The sequence below is a fragment of the Aedes aegypti genome, chromosome 2 (genome assembly GCF_002204515.2).
Source record: "Aedes aegypti strain LVP_AGWG chromosome 2, AaegL5.0 Primary Assembly, whole genome shotgun sequence".
In the NCBI taxonomy this organism is placed as follows: domain Eukaryota; kingdom Metazoa; phylum Arthropoda; class Insecta; order Diptera; family Culicidae; genus Aedes; species Aedes aegypti.
Window position 1 is genome coordinate 169,535,224 of NC_035108.1, and position 17,975 is coordinate 169,553,198.

General features: G+C 39.9%; 1 protein-coding gene and 1 long non-coding RNA gene across 9 annotated transcripts in view; one reads left to right on the plus strand and one right to left on the minus strand.

The window, feature by feature from the left end:
* Window positions 1-17,975, plus strand: part of LOC5572202 (potassium voltage-gated channel protein Shab) — a 365,295-nt gene that overhangs the window by 208,350 nt on the left and 138,970 nt on the right. For 6 of the 8 annotated variants that reach the window (XM_021843099.1, XM_021843098.1, XM_021843101.1 and 3 more), the window contains 3 exons: window positions 10,597-11,198; window positions 11,298-11,910; window positions 11,980-12,514. In XM_021843099.1, the coding sequence (XP_021698791.1) occupies window positions 11,477-11,910; window positions 11,980-12,514 (969 nt within the window). In that variant the 5' untranslated portion in view covers window positions 10,597-11,198; window positions 11,298-11,476. The remainder of the gene's footprint in view (window positions 1-10,596; window positions 11,199-11,297; window positions 11,911-11,979; window positions 12,515-17,975) is intronic. The other 2 variants (XM_021843096.1, XM_021843097.1) reach the window with 2 other exon arrangements.
* Window positions 1,308-17,554, minus strand: LOC110676194. The gene is made up of 3 exons (XR_002500151.1): window positions 16,920-17,554; window positions 16,732-16,856; window positions 1,308-1,610 (listed from the first exon to the last, which is right to left on the minus strand). It is a non-coding gene; the product is annotated as an uncharacterized LOC110676194 (long non-coding RNA).

Genomic DNA, 17,975 nt, shown 5'->3' on the forward strand with positions numbered 1-17,975 from the left:
TTCTTTGACAATTTTTTTTTTATTTTGTGGTGAATTAAGCAAATAAATTACCATATAAGCAAGTAATTTTGCATGCAAGTTGACTGAAATTCTTATACAACGCATGTTCAGATGCCAGTTGACAACGGCATAAGATTCAGTAATCCCAAATTAAGTATTTAGCGCTGTAGTTAAAAACTGTTGCGAAGTTTAATAAAAAATCATGATTCGACGTTTTTTTTTTCAATATTAAAACTACCATGTATAAAAACCTTTCATGTGCCACACTGTATTTCCTAAAATTTATTACATTCCATTGGTTAAGCCAATTTATTTCGTCAGTAGTTCACTAAGCTTCGATGTACTACAATCGAGTTCCAAAGCCAATGGCATAACGATCTAGCTTTTCTACCCGCCATAAGTACGCACGTAACCATCCTGAAACGCCATAAACATCAATCTGCAGCGAACGGTTTGGAAATTAATTTGCATATCATTTACATTTATTTGTTTACACGGTTCAGCCCCTTTCCCCAGACACAAATAACGAGCGTCCTTTGTGGGTTTTCCTATGTATGCGTCCTCGTGAGGACAGAAATGGCAAGTCCACGTGTGTCTCAAAGCCACATGCCAGTTTCGTTCTACAGGAGCTCCGAAGTTCACTCCTTGGAAAAATTGGGAATGTGCTGATGGAACCACGTCCTCACGGCAGCAGTCGTCAGTGACGCGTACAGAAATACAATTGACCCACATAAATCCACTAACGATGCCTGGTGCCAAGGAGGAAATACATTCCCGAAGATATGACAGAAACGATAAAACTTCAGTGCCGACACAACAGTTCCTCGAGGCATGGCGGTCATAAAATGTTCGGAATCGAAAGGAATTTTTAAAGCAAAAATTCAGTCTTCATACTGGTGCCAAAATTGCAGCCATGAACTGGTTTTCTGATACGTAGCATTTTCGAACATCAAATCGAAGCAATCTCTACCCCAGACTCTTCGATTCTAGTGAGAAAGCAAAGAGTGCCGCCAATCGTGGACAGTATTGGACAGTATTTGGAAGAGTTATGCAGGAGATCATGAAGAGAAAAGGCATGAATTTTACACTTATTTATGATGATAAAATGAACAATTTTTCAAGGCCGTCTTGGAAGAACTTTCAAATAGGCATAAATCACCAAAAAAAAAAGAAAAAAAAAATAATATTTCTTTTTTTTTGGTTTTTTTCTCTGACCAAGCAATCATAATGCAAAAAAACTCAATCTTGCAGTTTCCGGAAAGGTCTAATCACAAAATTACACAATACTTTATAAATTTCTACTTCCCGCATAGGTTTGTAACATTGTAATAACACTGATTAGCATCCATCCATCTGGTACCACACAACCCTGTTACCAAACTAAACCATGATCATAACTTATAATAAAACTGATTAAATTTTAAATTGCAATAATTCCAAACTAGTTACTACAAATCGTTTACTTACGATGGCATACTCCTCAGTCGAAAAGAACCAGCTTCTATGTTCAACTGGTTTTCGTGTGAAGTTGATACTTCCAAAGTGAAAGGTTCACACGTACCTAGTCATTCCCAGGCACAACCTTCCAATTTTCCGAAAGCAGCTACATCCTGGAACGAAAAAAATCACCATTTTTAAACTGCTTGCGTGTCTGAGCTGTAGAAATTAAACATTCTCGCCTTTCTGTGTTACTCAGCGTCGAATCGTGTCAGGTCAAGTGACTTTGATTCTACTCGTACTCTACAAGTCATTCCGGTGTACTTCTTAGGTGAATTTTCGATTCTTGTTATGCTTTTATTTATGCATTAAATCATCAGAAAAACGCGAAGCATGGTTTCCTCCAATCTTCCAGTTCACTCCCAGTAACGTCGGCTATGCCTGGTAGAAGAGTATTCCCCACTTATTTTAAGTTGAAAATTCGAATGTATGACGGTAATTGAAATGTAAACAAAATCATTCCACGAAACGGAGTCTCCGAGAAGCCACGTGCACCATTACGATGGAATTGTTCTTCAACTAGTGACTACTTGCATCATATTTGGGCTTGGATCGCGTGACTTTGCTATTTGTGGTGCGCCTTCTATCTTGGAAAATGCTACTCGGCAGTAAAACTCGTTCTGTGTCATACAAACAGGGCTCTAAGTGAGCAAGTTCCAAGTGCTTCTTGAAATATGTAAATTTGTCAGGCTTCGACCATCCGAGCACGATTCACCGAGCCACTTAAAAATAAGTATTATCTTGTGGGTTGGTATTGATTCTTTTCTAGCTATTTTTAGTTGTACAGTGAATGTACATTCGGATCGATGGAAGATTTTCGATCTGCATAGAAAATGTAAAGTTCCGAATTATGCAAAACGGTCAATAAATCCTACATTTCCTGGGAATTTTCTAGTTCGAATCACTTGTTTCGGCAAGTACTGAAACAAGAAGCAAAATTGGCTCCTAATTCCATTTTGTTGTTGTTGTAGGGTAGATGTACTCTCAGAGTTGCTTGCTGTCACTATCAACGCTTGAAATTTGCTGATTTGTACAGGCCGACTGCGATACAATTCGGATCATTCCATATCACATCAACATCATGCTCTCTACTCCATCACCAGTGCATTGATGGCGATAGACTATGGATATCACTGATGGCTCAAGTTTAGCCTTAAATTAAGCAAATAAAATGGAAATGTATCAGTACAATATTCTTGATAGTGCTGCAGGCGGATTGAAACTCTGTGTTGGTCACTGAAAAACATTAATAGCGTGGGTAATTACCACGTGATCACTCATTCTGCAGTGATTATGATCTAGAGTGCGATGTCGCATCACAGCTGTTGGTTGTCAGATCCAAGTGATATTGATAGTTTGCAACTGATATTGATAGTTTTAGTCCATCAGCCATCAGATGATATGACCGATATTGTGCAACTCTGTGTACTCTATGTTACACCAGAATCTATATTTGCATTAGTATGTGTTTATAAAGTTTCTAAACAAAACCTTTATCTAATAGGAGTTTCTGGAGAGTTTTTGTGAAGTTTTTTTTTGTCAAAGTGTATGTTATGGATCCTTGCTATCAGTCCCTTGTGAAAAATTGTTCCCAATTACTTTACTAATACCATAAGTATGAGCAAGATTAACCGCTCGCAGTTGCTACTCCGTTATTGCAAGAACAGCTGTACTTAGGATCAGTAGTATCTTCAATTTGTCTCATTATTATAACAAGCAATAATGGCGAATGCAGGTCAATTTGGGGATAGGGGAAGGGGTGGTAAAATGAACACCTTAAGGATATCATCTTGTTTCTGATAGAAAAACTAGGAATATGTATAGTTCTATCACACAAGATCAAAAAAAGGGTTGTATCTAAAGCACCAACACGAATTCAGACTAAAATATCTAAATTTTCATGTATATTTATCACTAGCAAAATATGATTGAAATGTTCATTTTACCTGCACTATGTGGGTAAAATGAACAGCTGTTGGTGGTAAAATGAACATCATGCAAAAAACGTGAGCAAAACTAATATTTAAAAAAAAATTCATTGCATTCCCAAAAATATATCTATAAATGATTGTAACCCATTCAAAAAGAAATCTAAATGTTTCAGATTTAACATGATATCACAACGATATTTACATCACTGAAAAACCTCAAGACCTCCGAGCTAAAAGTTACGTCAGCTCTAACTTTCAAACGTAGTTTTCTAAAATCTTAGTTTTCGTTTATATTTTCACTACAATTGACCTCCGTATCAACCCGAACACTCTGATTTATGCTCTAAATCGTCCGTACGCGATAAAAATTTGTTGAAATTTGTTTTTTCTCGGTAAAAAGCACGGTGTTCATATTACCACCCCTGTTCATTTTACCTCCACTTCCCCTATGTGGAAAATGTTAGCGTACTACTTGATTTATGGAAGCCAAGAAGCTCTCAGCACTTCCACTAGAAAAAACTGGGAGTTTGGATATGGCAAAGAATTCATATTGGCTAACAATAAAGATATAGTTTGAAATGAATACGTGAACAGACGAGCGATACCGATAGTAAGCGAACCGGAAAGAATTCTGATTTCATTGCAACTGATTCAACGGATCAAACACTACTGACGCAATTCTTTTTTTTATTCATCCGTGTTTGTTTTGCCTTAAGCATGCATATTTATTACCCCAGACTCCATTATCCATATACCATTAAGATGATTTTAGAATTAGGCCAAATTTCGAATGTTCAAGTTCACATATTTAGAGAACCTGACATCCGTTCGTGTTGAAAATTTGATCTATTAGTTGCATGTTGGTGATTATCAATCGATCAAATTTTCAGCCCACAGCACTGCTTGGTTCTCTAGACTAGCGATCCTAAAAATTTCATTATTTGATTTCGTTTTATAATCATCTTAACAAAGCTTTAGGTGGTATTTGACTGACTCTTGAATATGGTCCTAAAGCCCTATCCCAGTTTTTATACCAAACGTTTCTTGTGGCTCAAGCATAGGCCAGATTATTACTCAATTTTTGAATATTCTGTATTGGTTCAAGTCCAAAATACATATCATTAAAATTTTGCCACACCCAGAGGCGCCAACTGTATTAAAATATATAGGGGGAAAAGTTGACCAATTGAAATCAAGAAAAAATGTAGGGCTGATCGCCATGTCCATTTATCGGTATCAGCGATATCATATCTATTCAATATCGAAATCGACTGTATATCGGATATAATATATCGATATTGAATCGATACCTGATAATTCAAACATACATGATTTGAAAAAAAAGCATTTTTGGGTAATATTTGACTCTTTTGAAAATCAGCTGCTTCGTTATGGATTTCTTCCATTACCGATTTTGAACTGTGTATGCTCTACTTAACAAGTCTTGAAAATGTATTTAATCAGTTTTATGTCCGAAAAGTTTAAAAAAATTGTGGGTCAATAATCGAAGTTTGGAAAAATATTGGATACAGAACTATCGTAAGATCGCTCTATCTGCCTCTATCATGTTATTGAAAAAAAAAACAAGATTTTACCTTAAACTAGTGGCCCCGGCCAACTTCGCTTGCCATCAAGTATGCTGTTGAAAAACGCCAAGAAACATCCCATACAAAATGAAAACTCTTTGCAATTACGTTTTTTCGATTATCACGGTGAATATCGTATACATTTAATACACACAAACACGTCGGAGCACATCAGAAGCATAACTTAAACAGAAATGTCCGATAGCCCATTTCAAGCCATATCGTGACATACAAACACCACTCCATTTTTATTTATATAGATATTTTAGGACCCCATTATTCATTATTTTCACGGAACTATCACTTGAAAGGAAAACAAGTAACAATTATTCTATTTCATTAGTTGACAAACCACGTTAAAAAAGTTAGTAGATCAAGTCAACTTGTACTGACTAATAATAGATTAAATCTATGAAATTTGACAAAAAAAATAGTGGGTCCCTACCCTATTCCTATAGCATCCGTACAAATGATATCCACCCAGCGCGTTATCTGATTCACATCAATTCTAGTCAATCAGCTCCCCGTAATTGTGTTCTAATGACGATAATCCTCCTTGTTTCGGGTGTATCAACGATAGAACAAAGCAGAGCGACAATGGCTTGCATGGAATTTTGTGCTATAATTTTTGGTTTGCCTTATCAATTGTCTGAGAACGTTCGGAAGAGCTCTGTTATCACAGGTTTTGCTGCTTTGTGATTTATTTGGATAAGTTGATTTAAAGTATACTTCTTTTTTTTTCTAGTGGTATGTTTCAATTGGGACAAACTTGCCTTTATGTTTAGTGTTCTAAGGTATCTTATAAAGTATGGGTATAACTTTGTTATACTGCCATTTAACGACTAACCGGCTAGGACCGAATGATTTCGCCGCCTCAAAGAATATGGCAATTCGTAGCACCTACATCCAGCACAGCTTTCCGTACCGATATCAAGCCACTGGAGCAGTTACACAATCGGTGGACCAAAGAAAACACCAACATCTCAATTCTTCCTTTATTTCGTTTAAATAAAAAAGTTCTTAGTGGTGCTATCTATATGTAAAATAACGCTATTTAGGGGCAAGGGGGCTTAAATTTCAATCAATCCTTATAAAAGCGATAATTTTCCAGACAAAATAAATGATACTTAAATAAATAACTCCTTACCTCCATGGCAATTATTTTGTAAAAGTTTATAGCAAAACAGCCGTGGAAAGTAAGAATACACCCACCAAATGAGATATCATACTGCCGAAGAAGTGTCCTCTGCTTGGCCCTAAGCTGTGCTGGAAGTGGAAGATTACATAAAAGAACATGGTAGCGATAGCCTAATGTGAAAATCAATAAACTATAGTGCTCGAACCAATTGAGTGGTCGAAAATATTTCCTGAACGCTGTATACCAACCAGGAAGTGCGGACCGGAGGTTGATGAAAAATCGATGAATGATAATTGAAAATTTATGAGCATTTATGTTTAGTGGGGATCCGTCTGGTTCGCTTCACTCGTTATGCATAATATGGGCCGTAAGCATTTTTTTCAAGGAGAGTCTCATGTTTTACTTCATTTTTCGCTCATCATAGTTTCTCATGGTTAGATTCCACAAAGAACAAGCTTTCATTTTTGGATGATTTTTTTTTTTCAATTAATTAAAAACAATATGTGTAAAAAGTAGGGAAAATTCATCACTTTCAATGTGTTTGTACAACTAAAGAAGCTGACATAGGTCATAGGGCATATATCAGACAAATTGGTCTTAAAATCTTTGCTTATTAATACAACGCACGTCGTCCTACCGGGATAAACTTATTAATATATGCTACTACCAGGCTTAGAAACCATCAGATAATCCGTCGCCGACCTATCTATCTAGTGGATACGACGGGCAAGTTATTGGAAAGGATGATGGTCAACAGGCTAGTAACATTTACTGTAGGTTCGGACGACCTGTCAAACAACCAGCTTAGATTAAGGAAAGGTAAATCTACCCTGGATGCTATCCAGTCGGTCGTCCAAACAGTTGAGGTGACAATCGAGCATTGAAGGAGCGACATCCATTACTGCGCGGTTGTCATTCTGGATGTGAAGGATGCGTTCAACAGCGCAAGTAGGAAGGCGATATGCCACGCATTTCACCGCCTCAAGGTACCGGTGCAGTTGTGTAAGCTCTAGGAGACTATTTTGACGGTAGTATTCTACTGTATGAGAGAGACAGGAGGGACAGGAAAGCGTTCGAATTACCGTGGGCATGTCTCAAGGCTCAATACTGGACCCGATGTTATGGAATGCGATGTACGTTGACGTACTGAGACTTCTTCTACCGACATCACCCTAGTGGTCTGACGCGAATCTATGGAGGAAGTAGGGCTAAGGAATGGACAAGATCTAGCAAACTAGGACTGGCCCATCACAAGACTCAGGTGGTGGTGGTCAACAACCGCAAGTCCGAACAATGGGCGCTTATCTCGGTAGGTGATTGCATCATTGTCCAACCGATCCTTTGGTCACAACTTTGCAAGCCACGTTTAATATGCCTGTAAAAAGGTATCTACAGCTATAGCGGTGCTTTCGAGGATGATGTCTAAGAGCTCTGCTGTAATTGCCTGCAAACGCTAGTTCTTGGCAGGCGTGGCACTATCCATACTGAGGTATGGAGGACCAATTTGGTCAAAAGAAACGCTTAGAACGAGCAAAAACCTAAAGCACTTGGAAAGCAAGTGTAGGATCATGTGCTTAAGAGTAGCAAACGCATAAATCAATGGGCTGCGAAATAATTAGCCGATAATCTGGATAGACCACCTGGTTCTCACAAGTTCCTACCTCACGCTTCCAAGGATCAAATGATGACACAGACCGGCAGCTAAGGGTTGCGTACTTAGTTGATATTGCAGCCTGGGCATTGTTGTCCTTCTGACATCAGCTAGAGAGAGGATGTGCTTCTAGAGCATCTGTACACCAAGAAGGTGCGGCTCAAACAGCATCTGTTCTGGCATCCAGTGGCTGAATATGAAATGCTCTTCCCTGGAAGCTATACCTAAGATGGTGGTCCCATTACGAGGATAAAAAACCTCAAGAAACCACCTTTAGCACGAAGCAACGGACAAGATTTGTAACATGAAATGTATCAACCCTAGCCCAACAGCTCCCGGTCACCGAAAAGTTTGTTTCCTGCTCAGCACCCAGGGAAACTCTGCGCTTATGAAGTGGGAGCACTCAATGCGAGGACAATCGTTGCCAGATTTTGAACACAGCATCGCAACCTTTTCGTAATCCAATGTAAAGCGCCAATCGATGCAGCCGAAATGCAAGTTTCTCTGCAAGATAGACGTTATCTCTACCACCGAATTGTTTGCCAGATTCCAAAGGTAAGGACGGCTTACCATTTTGCTTAAATTCTGTTTGCATTGAAGTCCTGTCCAAAAGCAGCCGCCACCGCGCTTCGTTTCATGTTGAACCTCGGGCAGTCGAAGACAACGTGTTCCGGCGTTTCCACACTACACACGGGACAGAACGGCGATAGCGCGTGGTCGATCCGATGCAAATTTGAAGCAACCGTGGCGATTTCTTCTAAGTTTTTGTTTCGATGTATTCTCGACCCTCTCAGGAACCGTCCGATTTGCGTCTACCGTTGACTTTCCTTTTCGAAATCCGAATTGCCTTTCTGATAGTCAGCATCAGCTTTTGGATCTACCATACATCTGAGAAGTGGCCTTCGCCCAGGCATTCACTTTCCGGAACATAATCGAGTAGGATCACCGCTTTAAGTGCCACATTCGGAGACCTGACGAACTGCGGCGTTTGATTCTTCCTCGTCGACATACGATGTGGGTGGCCACGGTGTAAGATTATGCGTTGGAAAGAGACCTTCGACAATAACCCTCAGCTTTTCAACACGTATTTCAACCGGCATGATGGACCCTTGACTTGCGCCGACTTAACCACTCGATAAGCGCCCCCCCCCCCCAGGAGTTGGCGTCAACTACTCGGCACAGCTCCTTGTAGAACTCGGACTCGCGTTTAAAAGCAGCTCTGGCTACTTGTAATACAACCTTTCGTTCCGCTTTGACTTCTACGTTCCTTGCTTTCTGGTAACGTTTCCTGGCTATAAAGCAAGCATCGCAGAGGACGTTGAGTGCCTCGATCCACCAGTACGCGGGACGTCGATCGTTGCGTGGCCCCCGTTTTCGTGGCATCGTTGGATCACATGCCCTTACCATTGCTATTGTCATCCCTACCGCATCCAAATTCAGGGCATCGCTGTCGGTGCGAAGTGCCTCTACGCGAAGAAATCTTTGTCGAATGCCTTCATCTTTCACTGCCAGTTGCCAATTGAGTTCCACTGCACTGGCCAATCCTCTAGCGTATCGCACGGGTGTACTCTTCGCTTACCCTTCATTTCATGCCTGCCAGTGATGGGCTACAAAAAGTTAGGTCGATAATCGACTCCCGTCCGTCTTTCCAAAATGTGCCAACGGTGCCTTAGTTGCACAATCGTACGTCAAATGATATATGCACTGGTCACTCCCTGAAGAAATATTGTAAGGTGGTTCTGGGGAGAAAAGAGTCTGAGGCCAATGGTAATATTTTCTGTACACCACTTACAGTGCATGGGCCGGTTTTAGTGGGTGGTGCGGCATTCCCATACTGGATAACCATCTCAGGGGTCTAATTGCAGGATTCACCCTTGCACAATGGTCGGGCTCCATATAAAGGGGCGGCCAAAACTACCAAAAACTTTTTTGAGATTTTTATGATTTTTTTAGTTTTAAAATATACCTCATGTGTTATATTATTATGATCCTAAATTGAAATTGAACTAAAATTTAAATTTCTATCATTTTTATGACGGCAAACCAGCTGAAGTCAAAATATTGAAAAATATAACAATAAAATAAAGCACAAAATTTATAATTTAGGAATGCAATATTTCCCCAAAGTTACCCACTATTTGAAAGCTTATAGTTCAACACTTTTATCGAGCATAAGGATGGAAAAAAATATTTGATTTAAGTTTTAATACTATTCAATATTACACTTTAGTAATTTTGGTGATTTTGAATATGAAAAACAACTCTTGTCGCGTCATGTCGCCGCCATTTCGAATATTGCACATCAAAAAGCATCCTTAGATCTTACAAAAAACCTGTAAAATTTTTGCAGAAATTTGCTGATTTGCAAGTTAGAGTTATTTGAATAATTCAATATTTTACATATATTTTGATGATATTTTTCATACAAAGTTTATTTAAAATATATTTTACCACTATTCATACACATTTTGACCAAACTCAATCACATATAAACAAAATTTGTGCTTTCAGCCCAGTTTGATAACAATTTTAATTTTAAAAAATCTTTTTTTCAAAGTTACGTAATTTGTGAATAACCCCTACTGAAACAACAAAAACGTCAAATAACATATTCAGATTACATATTTCATCGATTAAGGCGATAAAAATAGTTTTGGCCAAACTTCACTTTTTTCCGACCATTGTGCCTTGTAAAAAATCATCGTACTCTATATTGATGTGTTTCATTATAGTTTACATATTTGATTTGGATCAATGCTGTATTACTAACAATCTTTTTTTATTCTTCCGCAGATTCTACCGCACTGACAAGCCAACCACCAGCCAACTAGCCTTTGAAGATCCGTCTCAGTAGTGATAATTAGTGTTACCGAAATGTGCCGTGTAGTGCTGTGCAGTGTTTCCGTTACGGAGAATACGGAATCTGATCGATGAAAGCCACGCCTCCAGTCGGCAAGGGCCATGTCATTGACTGCGTCACAACCACCAGCATCTCTGTTCGAACTGTCGCTCTCGAGGAGACCATCACCATCGGCGTCGTCCTCGTTATCGTCTGAGTCATCGCTAGGGTTGTCACCGTCTTTGGTGAGCTCATCGGTGAACTCGTCGCCAGAACAATCGCGAGCATCTCCTCAAGCCTCACCAACAATATCACTCTCAGTGCTTTTCGTACGAAATAGTGATCAATACATAGGCTGTCACGGGACAACCACACATCAACAGTTAGAGTTAGGCGCCAATTCAGTTTGTTTCGAGTTCATTAGCGTTTACGTGTTGCTATTATCCATACTCGTTATAGTGCCCGGTTATCGTCTCGTTATCATAGCGCATAAGGATGGCCATAGGCGAGCTAGTTTTATGAGTTGAATAGAGAAGATGTCTGGATTCATGTAGCGGTGAGTTTTGTTGAAACGTAGCTAATCGATTACTTAGCTAGCTGTTTATACTTTCTGTTTCTAAGTTTTCTCTCTATAATGTTACTTTTGGTGTTGTAGGGCATGCGAGCTATCCTTCCGTACTGTAATGCGAAGGAATATTTTAAAAGTTTACTTACGCTAGACATGGAAATGACTAGTTTAACCGAAGCAACACAGGCAAAGCGATAGTGCAACTGAGTGATCTCTCTATATCTATCTTTGCGTCCTTCCCCTCTCTCTATCTGTTGCTTTCGTATATGTGCGTAACCAGTGGCCCTATGGTGGGCGATCGCGACCGAGAGCGTGAAGCGGTGCGCTGGGAACTGGGGGAAACTACGCCACCCCCGTTTAATAATGGTGGGCCGGGAACCACGATGTGCAGCGGTTCGGCAGCGCCGGGCAGTTCATTGCCAGGAAGCAGCTTCGACGATGGTACCATCAATACAACAACGAACATCGGAGGCTATGGAGGAGGAGGAAGTAGCACTGGCGGCTTCGGTGGAGCTAGCCTACCAGGTGGTGGTGGAATTCCTGGTGGAGGAGGAGCAGGCGGCGGAGGCGGCACTTCAGGCGGAGGTGGAAGTGCTAAGGAGGTACGCTATGCACCATTCCCTGTTCAATCTCTGTCTCATCCCGCCTCTGCAAGTTATGCGCAAATGTCCCAGGCACCGCTGCAAAGGGCGCATTCCAGGTAGGATACCGGTTCGATTTTGAAAGGGACTTCCGAACTTCAATGTCAATATCATTCCTCCAAACTCAGATCTATGTCATCAATACCACCGGAGCCCTTCATGATAATGCGCTCGAAGGCGCTCAATCGACGTGTTCTAATCAATGTAGGTGGCGTCAAGCACGAAGTCCTATGGCGAACACTCGAACGTCTGCCTCATACACGACTCGGGAGACTGCGGGAGTGTAATACGCACGAAGCAATATCGGAGCTATGTGATGACTACTCACTGATAGACAACGAATACTTTTTCGATAGACACCCGAAGAGTTTTAGTTCTATTCTTAATTTCTATCGCACCGGTAAGCTGCATCTGGTGGACGAGATGTGTGTGCTAGCGTTCAGCGATGACCTCGAGTACTGGGGCGTCGATGAACTCTATCTGGAGTCCTGTTGTCAGCATAAGTACCACCAACGAAAGGAACACGTTCACGAAGAAATGCGAAAAGAAGCAGAAAGTTTACGTCAGCGGGAGGAGGAAGAGTTCGGTGACGGAAAATGCGCACAATATCAAAAGTACCTCTGGGAGCTGCTCGAAAAGCCGAACACTAGCTTTGCCGCTAGGGTAAGTTTAGCTCGTTAGCGAAACCATCTTCTCAGACTGGTTCTCGGTAACGAGAGTTTTTCTTTCCTTTTAACATAACAACCGAAATGCTCTTTTCAGGAATCATTCATCATCGATTATCGCATTAAGTTTGTGCTCTCTTTAGTTTCTTTCCGATGGAATCTTTCTGTTTCATTAGTTTCGATATGCCCATTCAGTTCGAAATCCTCCTGATCCCACTCCCTGCCTACTCGGTCGGCACAAACAGGCGAAGATAAGCGCAGAAAAGTAAACATTTTCCTTCCAAATTCGCAAGAAAACAACCAGACTGTCACATTTCGGGGCGATTATTCATTGGTTCGATGCTATGCAGAAAAAAAGAAAGAGTATTTGGGAAAGCGGATCCAACATCGTTGGTCGGCGGTAGTCAGAATGCTGATAGCTTGAGGAATGGCGGGTTGAGCTGTATAGAGTGGCATTTGTAATATGGTAATTTCAGGCTTTTCATCTCCCGTGACGCTTTAAGAAGTAAAGAATTTCCGATAGTATGGAACTCTGACTAAATGCATTAGTCTGTTCTTCAGAATGGAAAATATTAGTATGTTTTTGTTTCATATATTGTTTATAACTTATGTAATGGGCATGTATGGGCCCAGATAGCCGTAACGGTAAACGCGCAGCTATTCAGCAAGACCAAGCTGAGGGTCGTGGGTTCGAATCCCACCGGTCGAGGATCTTTTCGGGTTGGAAATTTTCTCGACATCCCAGGGCATAGAGTATCTTCGTACCTGCCACACGATATACATATGCAAAAATGGTCAATTGGCATAGAAAGCTCTCAGTTAATAACTGTGGAAGTGCTTATAAGAACACTAAGCTGAGAAGCAGGTTTTGTCCCAGTTGGGACGTTACGCCAGAAAGAAGAAGAAGAAGAAGAATGGGCATGTACCTACACATATAATTATCCTGATAACAAACTCTGCATTCAAACGAGGGACTATCGAAGATTTTGATGATTTTATTATGTAAAAACTTCAAAATTTTTCAAACAACGTGCGGGGCGGTACTTTTTTATCTATTCATGGATCAGTTAAGATTACAAGAATGTAGAAAGCTAAATTTTACACTCTTTCTTGTTGGATATTTACAGAAAGGCCGTGAATGATTCACCGTTTTGTCTCGAGTTTTGAACACTCGGTTTTTGAATTGCGATTTGATTGAAATATTTCGCTGAAATATGTTACCAAATTACCAGAAACTGCAGTCAATCAATTTGAACATAAATTTAAATTTATTCCAATTTATTTTAGATCTTGGGAGTAGTGATTTTCTAGTTCGAGGTCAGTAAAACTAGCTCAGATAAATTTATTAGCAAAATTATTCATTTTAATGCGAAATACTGTTCGGAATTTGAATCAAAATGTTGTTCCATACTTCTACATAAAAACGATACTAAATAAGTTCACATAAATATTTTCATCGGTACACCCAATAGCTAACTGTAATACTTTGCGAATAAATTGAAATTGGCACAAATATCATTTCATTTATGCTTATGAGATACATTTGAAGTCATTGTTGGCCTTAAGTTTTCAGAATATGAGTCAAAACGGTACTTGATTTTCCTATTATTAAAATGTGAGGAAAAACACAGTGATTTCTACGTCCTATTCAATGTTTTCATAAACCAAGATCAAATGAGTTTTCATGTACAGAGTTGAATTACACAGATTTTTCTGTTTTTGCCAACAGATATCTGTGATCACAGATCACAGATTTTCGATATAAGCTAGACTCTATAGTCGCCGACTCTTGCGCCCAGTGTTGTAAGCAATCACGGTAGTCGACACATTTTCGCTGATATTCGGCAGCGCTTCCCTTAAACATTCTCAACACGGGCGATCAAATGAATGTCGAAATGAAAAATGTCAATTGAATGCCACTGACCACGATAGCTTCGCTAGTGAACGTTACGGTTTTGTTTTTCTCACACAAACAGACATTCGACATAACAGGCAAGATCAAACTCTTCATGTTGTTTATGACCCGATGCACAACTCAAACTAGGCAGGATTGAGCTTTTTACAATCTCAGCACGTAAAAGACCAGCAGCGAAAAAATCGGTACCTATTGAAAGTCGCCAAAGGTGAAAATGCACAGAATACACTATGCGTAAAACGCATAATTCGAAACCATATAGGTAATAATTTGAATAAAATAGCAACATATTCATAATCTCACCCTTATTTAGCCTCAGACTAGAGACTGATGAAGGGTAGCCGATTATCTCGGAGATACACAAGGTCGCCTGCACTATTGCTCCGGGTAGCACAGGAAGGGCACAATACTGCAGAGGGCGCTCTGGTATTCTATAGGTTTCGTTAGCGGTTAGGTTTCATTTAGACCTCCCTAACCATTCATTCCTAGGCACGGTACGCATCACAGCATAAATTAGGGGTCAGCTGTGAGGTGGACTTTTACCACCGGAACAGGCAGTCCGTAGTGTTAATTCTAGGCCAAATGAAACAACCGCTACCGATACTGCGTAGCTATCTAGGCTGCTTGGCATAAGGATGTTAATATTGATATTTAACTCCGGACGCGCCCAAGCAGCCCTCAAAAAAGTATTGTAAATATATTATGAAAGGAATTGCTTTAACTAAGAGGTTTTGAAATAAGGTAATTTCCTAAACTACTAACATACGAAAAAGTTTATAGATGTCTAAACATCCTGAAAGCGATTTAGATTCCCGATTGATGAAGAACCAATATTTGAGGGTAAAATTGGTAAAACTTACAAAAAATATGTATGCCTTTTTTAAGAAAGAAGTAAAACAATTACATCAATACTTGTTCTTCCTGAGTGGTAAAACTCTCTGGTAGGTACCATATGTTGTCCATTCACTTGCAAACAGCAGCAATGGGTACAACGCCAGTCGAGATGTTTCCTGTACTCACAAATCTGGCAGTGATCCAAAAGCAATCATTTAGAAAGCTAAGTATCGTGCCGAACGGATTGAGAATTGGCCCTGCCTTCTGTCTCATAATGGCATCATTATTGAAATCTGATTCCATCAAATTATTTTCGAGAAACGCAACGGATTCCCCAGTTTAGATATATCGCCATCCGAACAAAGCGTTTCTCGGCACCGGGGGAAGTATTGGAGATTACCTAAATTAGATAATTTCTCGATTGTCTGAAATGGTCGATTAAGTGCACGTCCGTTTGCAGCAACCACACTGTGCATGGGGCTAATTCGGCAACGGGTGGCAACCAAGGAAAAAGTCCATTTAGTTAATGGATTGAAACACTTCATTTTGCAAGTGCGTCAGTGTTTTCGATCGCAAAATAAGGTCATTCAATTGGTGATGAGATTCATAAAGAGAATTGCTTCTGAATAATCGAATTCAAATCAGTCAAGTAGCCCTGCATTGCAGTTGCATTCTGTTGATTAGCCAAAGCGAAGGGTTATTTCGGAACTCATTAATTTCTTTGCACAGACGCTATTGCTTTCAGGATTCATAGGCAATACGACTGGATTTGTCGAAATATGGTGCAACTTGGAGCTATGAATTCAGAATCATCACAATAGCCAGATTGACCAGATTCACTCATGAATCCAGAGTCAATTGATTAAAATTACATTTGTTTTTCAACGATGTACAATGAAGGAGTCAATAATCAGTTATACTTACATTATTTTGTGAAAAGTTTGCGATAGATCATACTTAAAATAATCAAGAAAAGAAGCTAATACATTGCAAAAACGCTTGTGAAATTAACAAAACAGATACACAATATATCTAATGTCTTGTAGTATTATATCCAGGAAATGAAAACAACACCGTAGCTTGAATTTAAACCTGATACGGCATGTATTGCCAATTAATCATCATTCAGCGTAGATATCTTGATCATAGTTTTACAATGAAACTATAATCGACCTCCGTACAAAAAATAGGAACGTTGATACGCTTCCGTCCCACCGGACTAGGCGTAACCAATTAGTTGTGAAATGGACATCATTAGTAAGGTTGATAAATTGCATGTACTCCACGCTCCGTACTTGCTCCTGTGGTCCTGTTGCTGGCCACAGCGGTATGGAGTATGGAGCAGCTGGATCTGCGTGTTTTATGACTAATGACTTGAGCCACTCCACACCACCTCCAACGGTAAATCATCTGGAAATATAACACCCAGATACGTACAGTTCAGTGAGCCGTCAAGGGAGATTTACCTACTACTCTCCCAAGCTGCTGCTGGCTGGGTAGAAACGCACTTCCGTTGTAAGAGTATTACTCGCACGACAAGTCATTTTCACGCCAGGTGATGATTTCCATCGACGCGACGCGACATCCGACACTGAAAAAGAAACGAATCGTGAATCGTTTTGCTCCGGATCATAAATCATCTATACTGCACTACCTTTGGACTTGAATCGTTTCTAAATGCCAACCACAGCCCAATGGTACCCCTTGCAATACCCGAAGCAGCAATGTACCGAAACATTCACTTCTTGCTGGATACTTCCAGTAGAATCTGACTTTCTGACGAAACACTAGTTAATGCTTCAGGAAAGAAAGGGTCAACATTCAGCAAGCTACACTGCCGTGTTCTATTCCTACTGAGTTATAACACTACGCTATTTGACTGCCGCCACCAACAAGTCTACAAATTCAGCAGCAAAAATAGAATGGCACCCACCTAACGTGACTCAACTGGGTCAAGTGCACCATACTACAAATGTGACAGCTCTGTATATTGTTTTCTTTCGTATTCTCGCTTCTCCCCATTTCATCGTTCTTCGGTCAGCTACTACAAAGTTACTGAAAGTGTATGTAGTGGCATCTAGGTTACAGTTGTTTCAACAGGGAAAATAATTCGGTGGAAGAAAAATAAGATATGAGAATGGCAATTATACTACACACAACCTTTAATTTCCGATTGATTCTCCCAATTGAAGGGGAACAAATCGCATCCTATTCATAATCCCAACACAATCTCGTAGTTTTGAAATACTTACTAGTTGACTTGAACAACCGTGGACATCTGGACACAACCTACATACAATCTCAATGATTGAAAGTTGATCTACACTTCAAGGAATATTAATATTATAATTAAAATGGAATGTTTTCGACAAATACAAAACAAGACCTTTCCTCTTTCAATTTTACCTATAATGACGATTTATTTTAAGTTCTTTGCTTCAATCATCGCCCTATCCACGTTTTTTTGTAACTTTTGCACCTAACGTTTCGACGACTGACTCGCTATCTTTACTTGAGCAACAACTATCTTATAATTTTCTGTGACAAACCCAACCACCAATGACCTACCTTGAACGTTTCGTTTGCCTGTGGAAAATGTATACACGTTCCCAATCCGATTCGTTGACCGTTTGTTGCTTCTACTACAACTACTGCAACACCATTTTGCTTTCACGAATCCCACTGATTTCGATTTTTTCTTCAATTTATG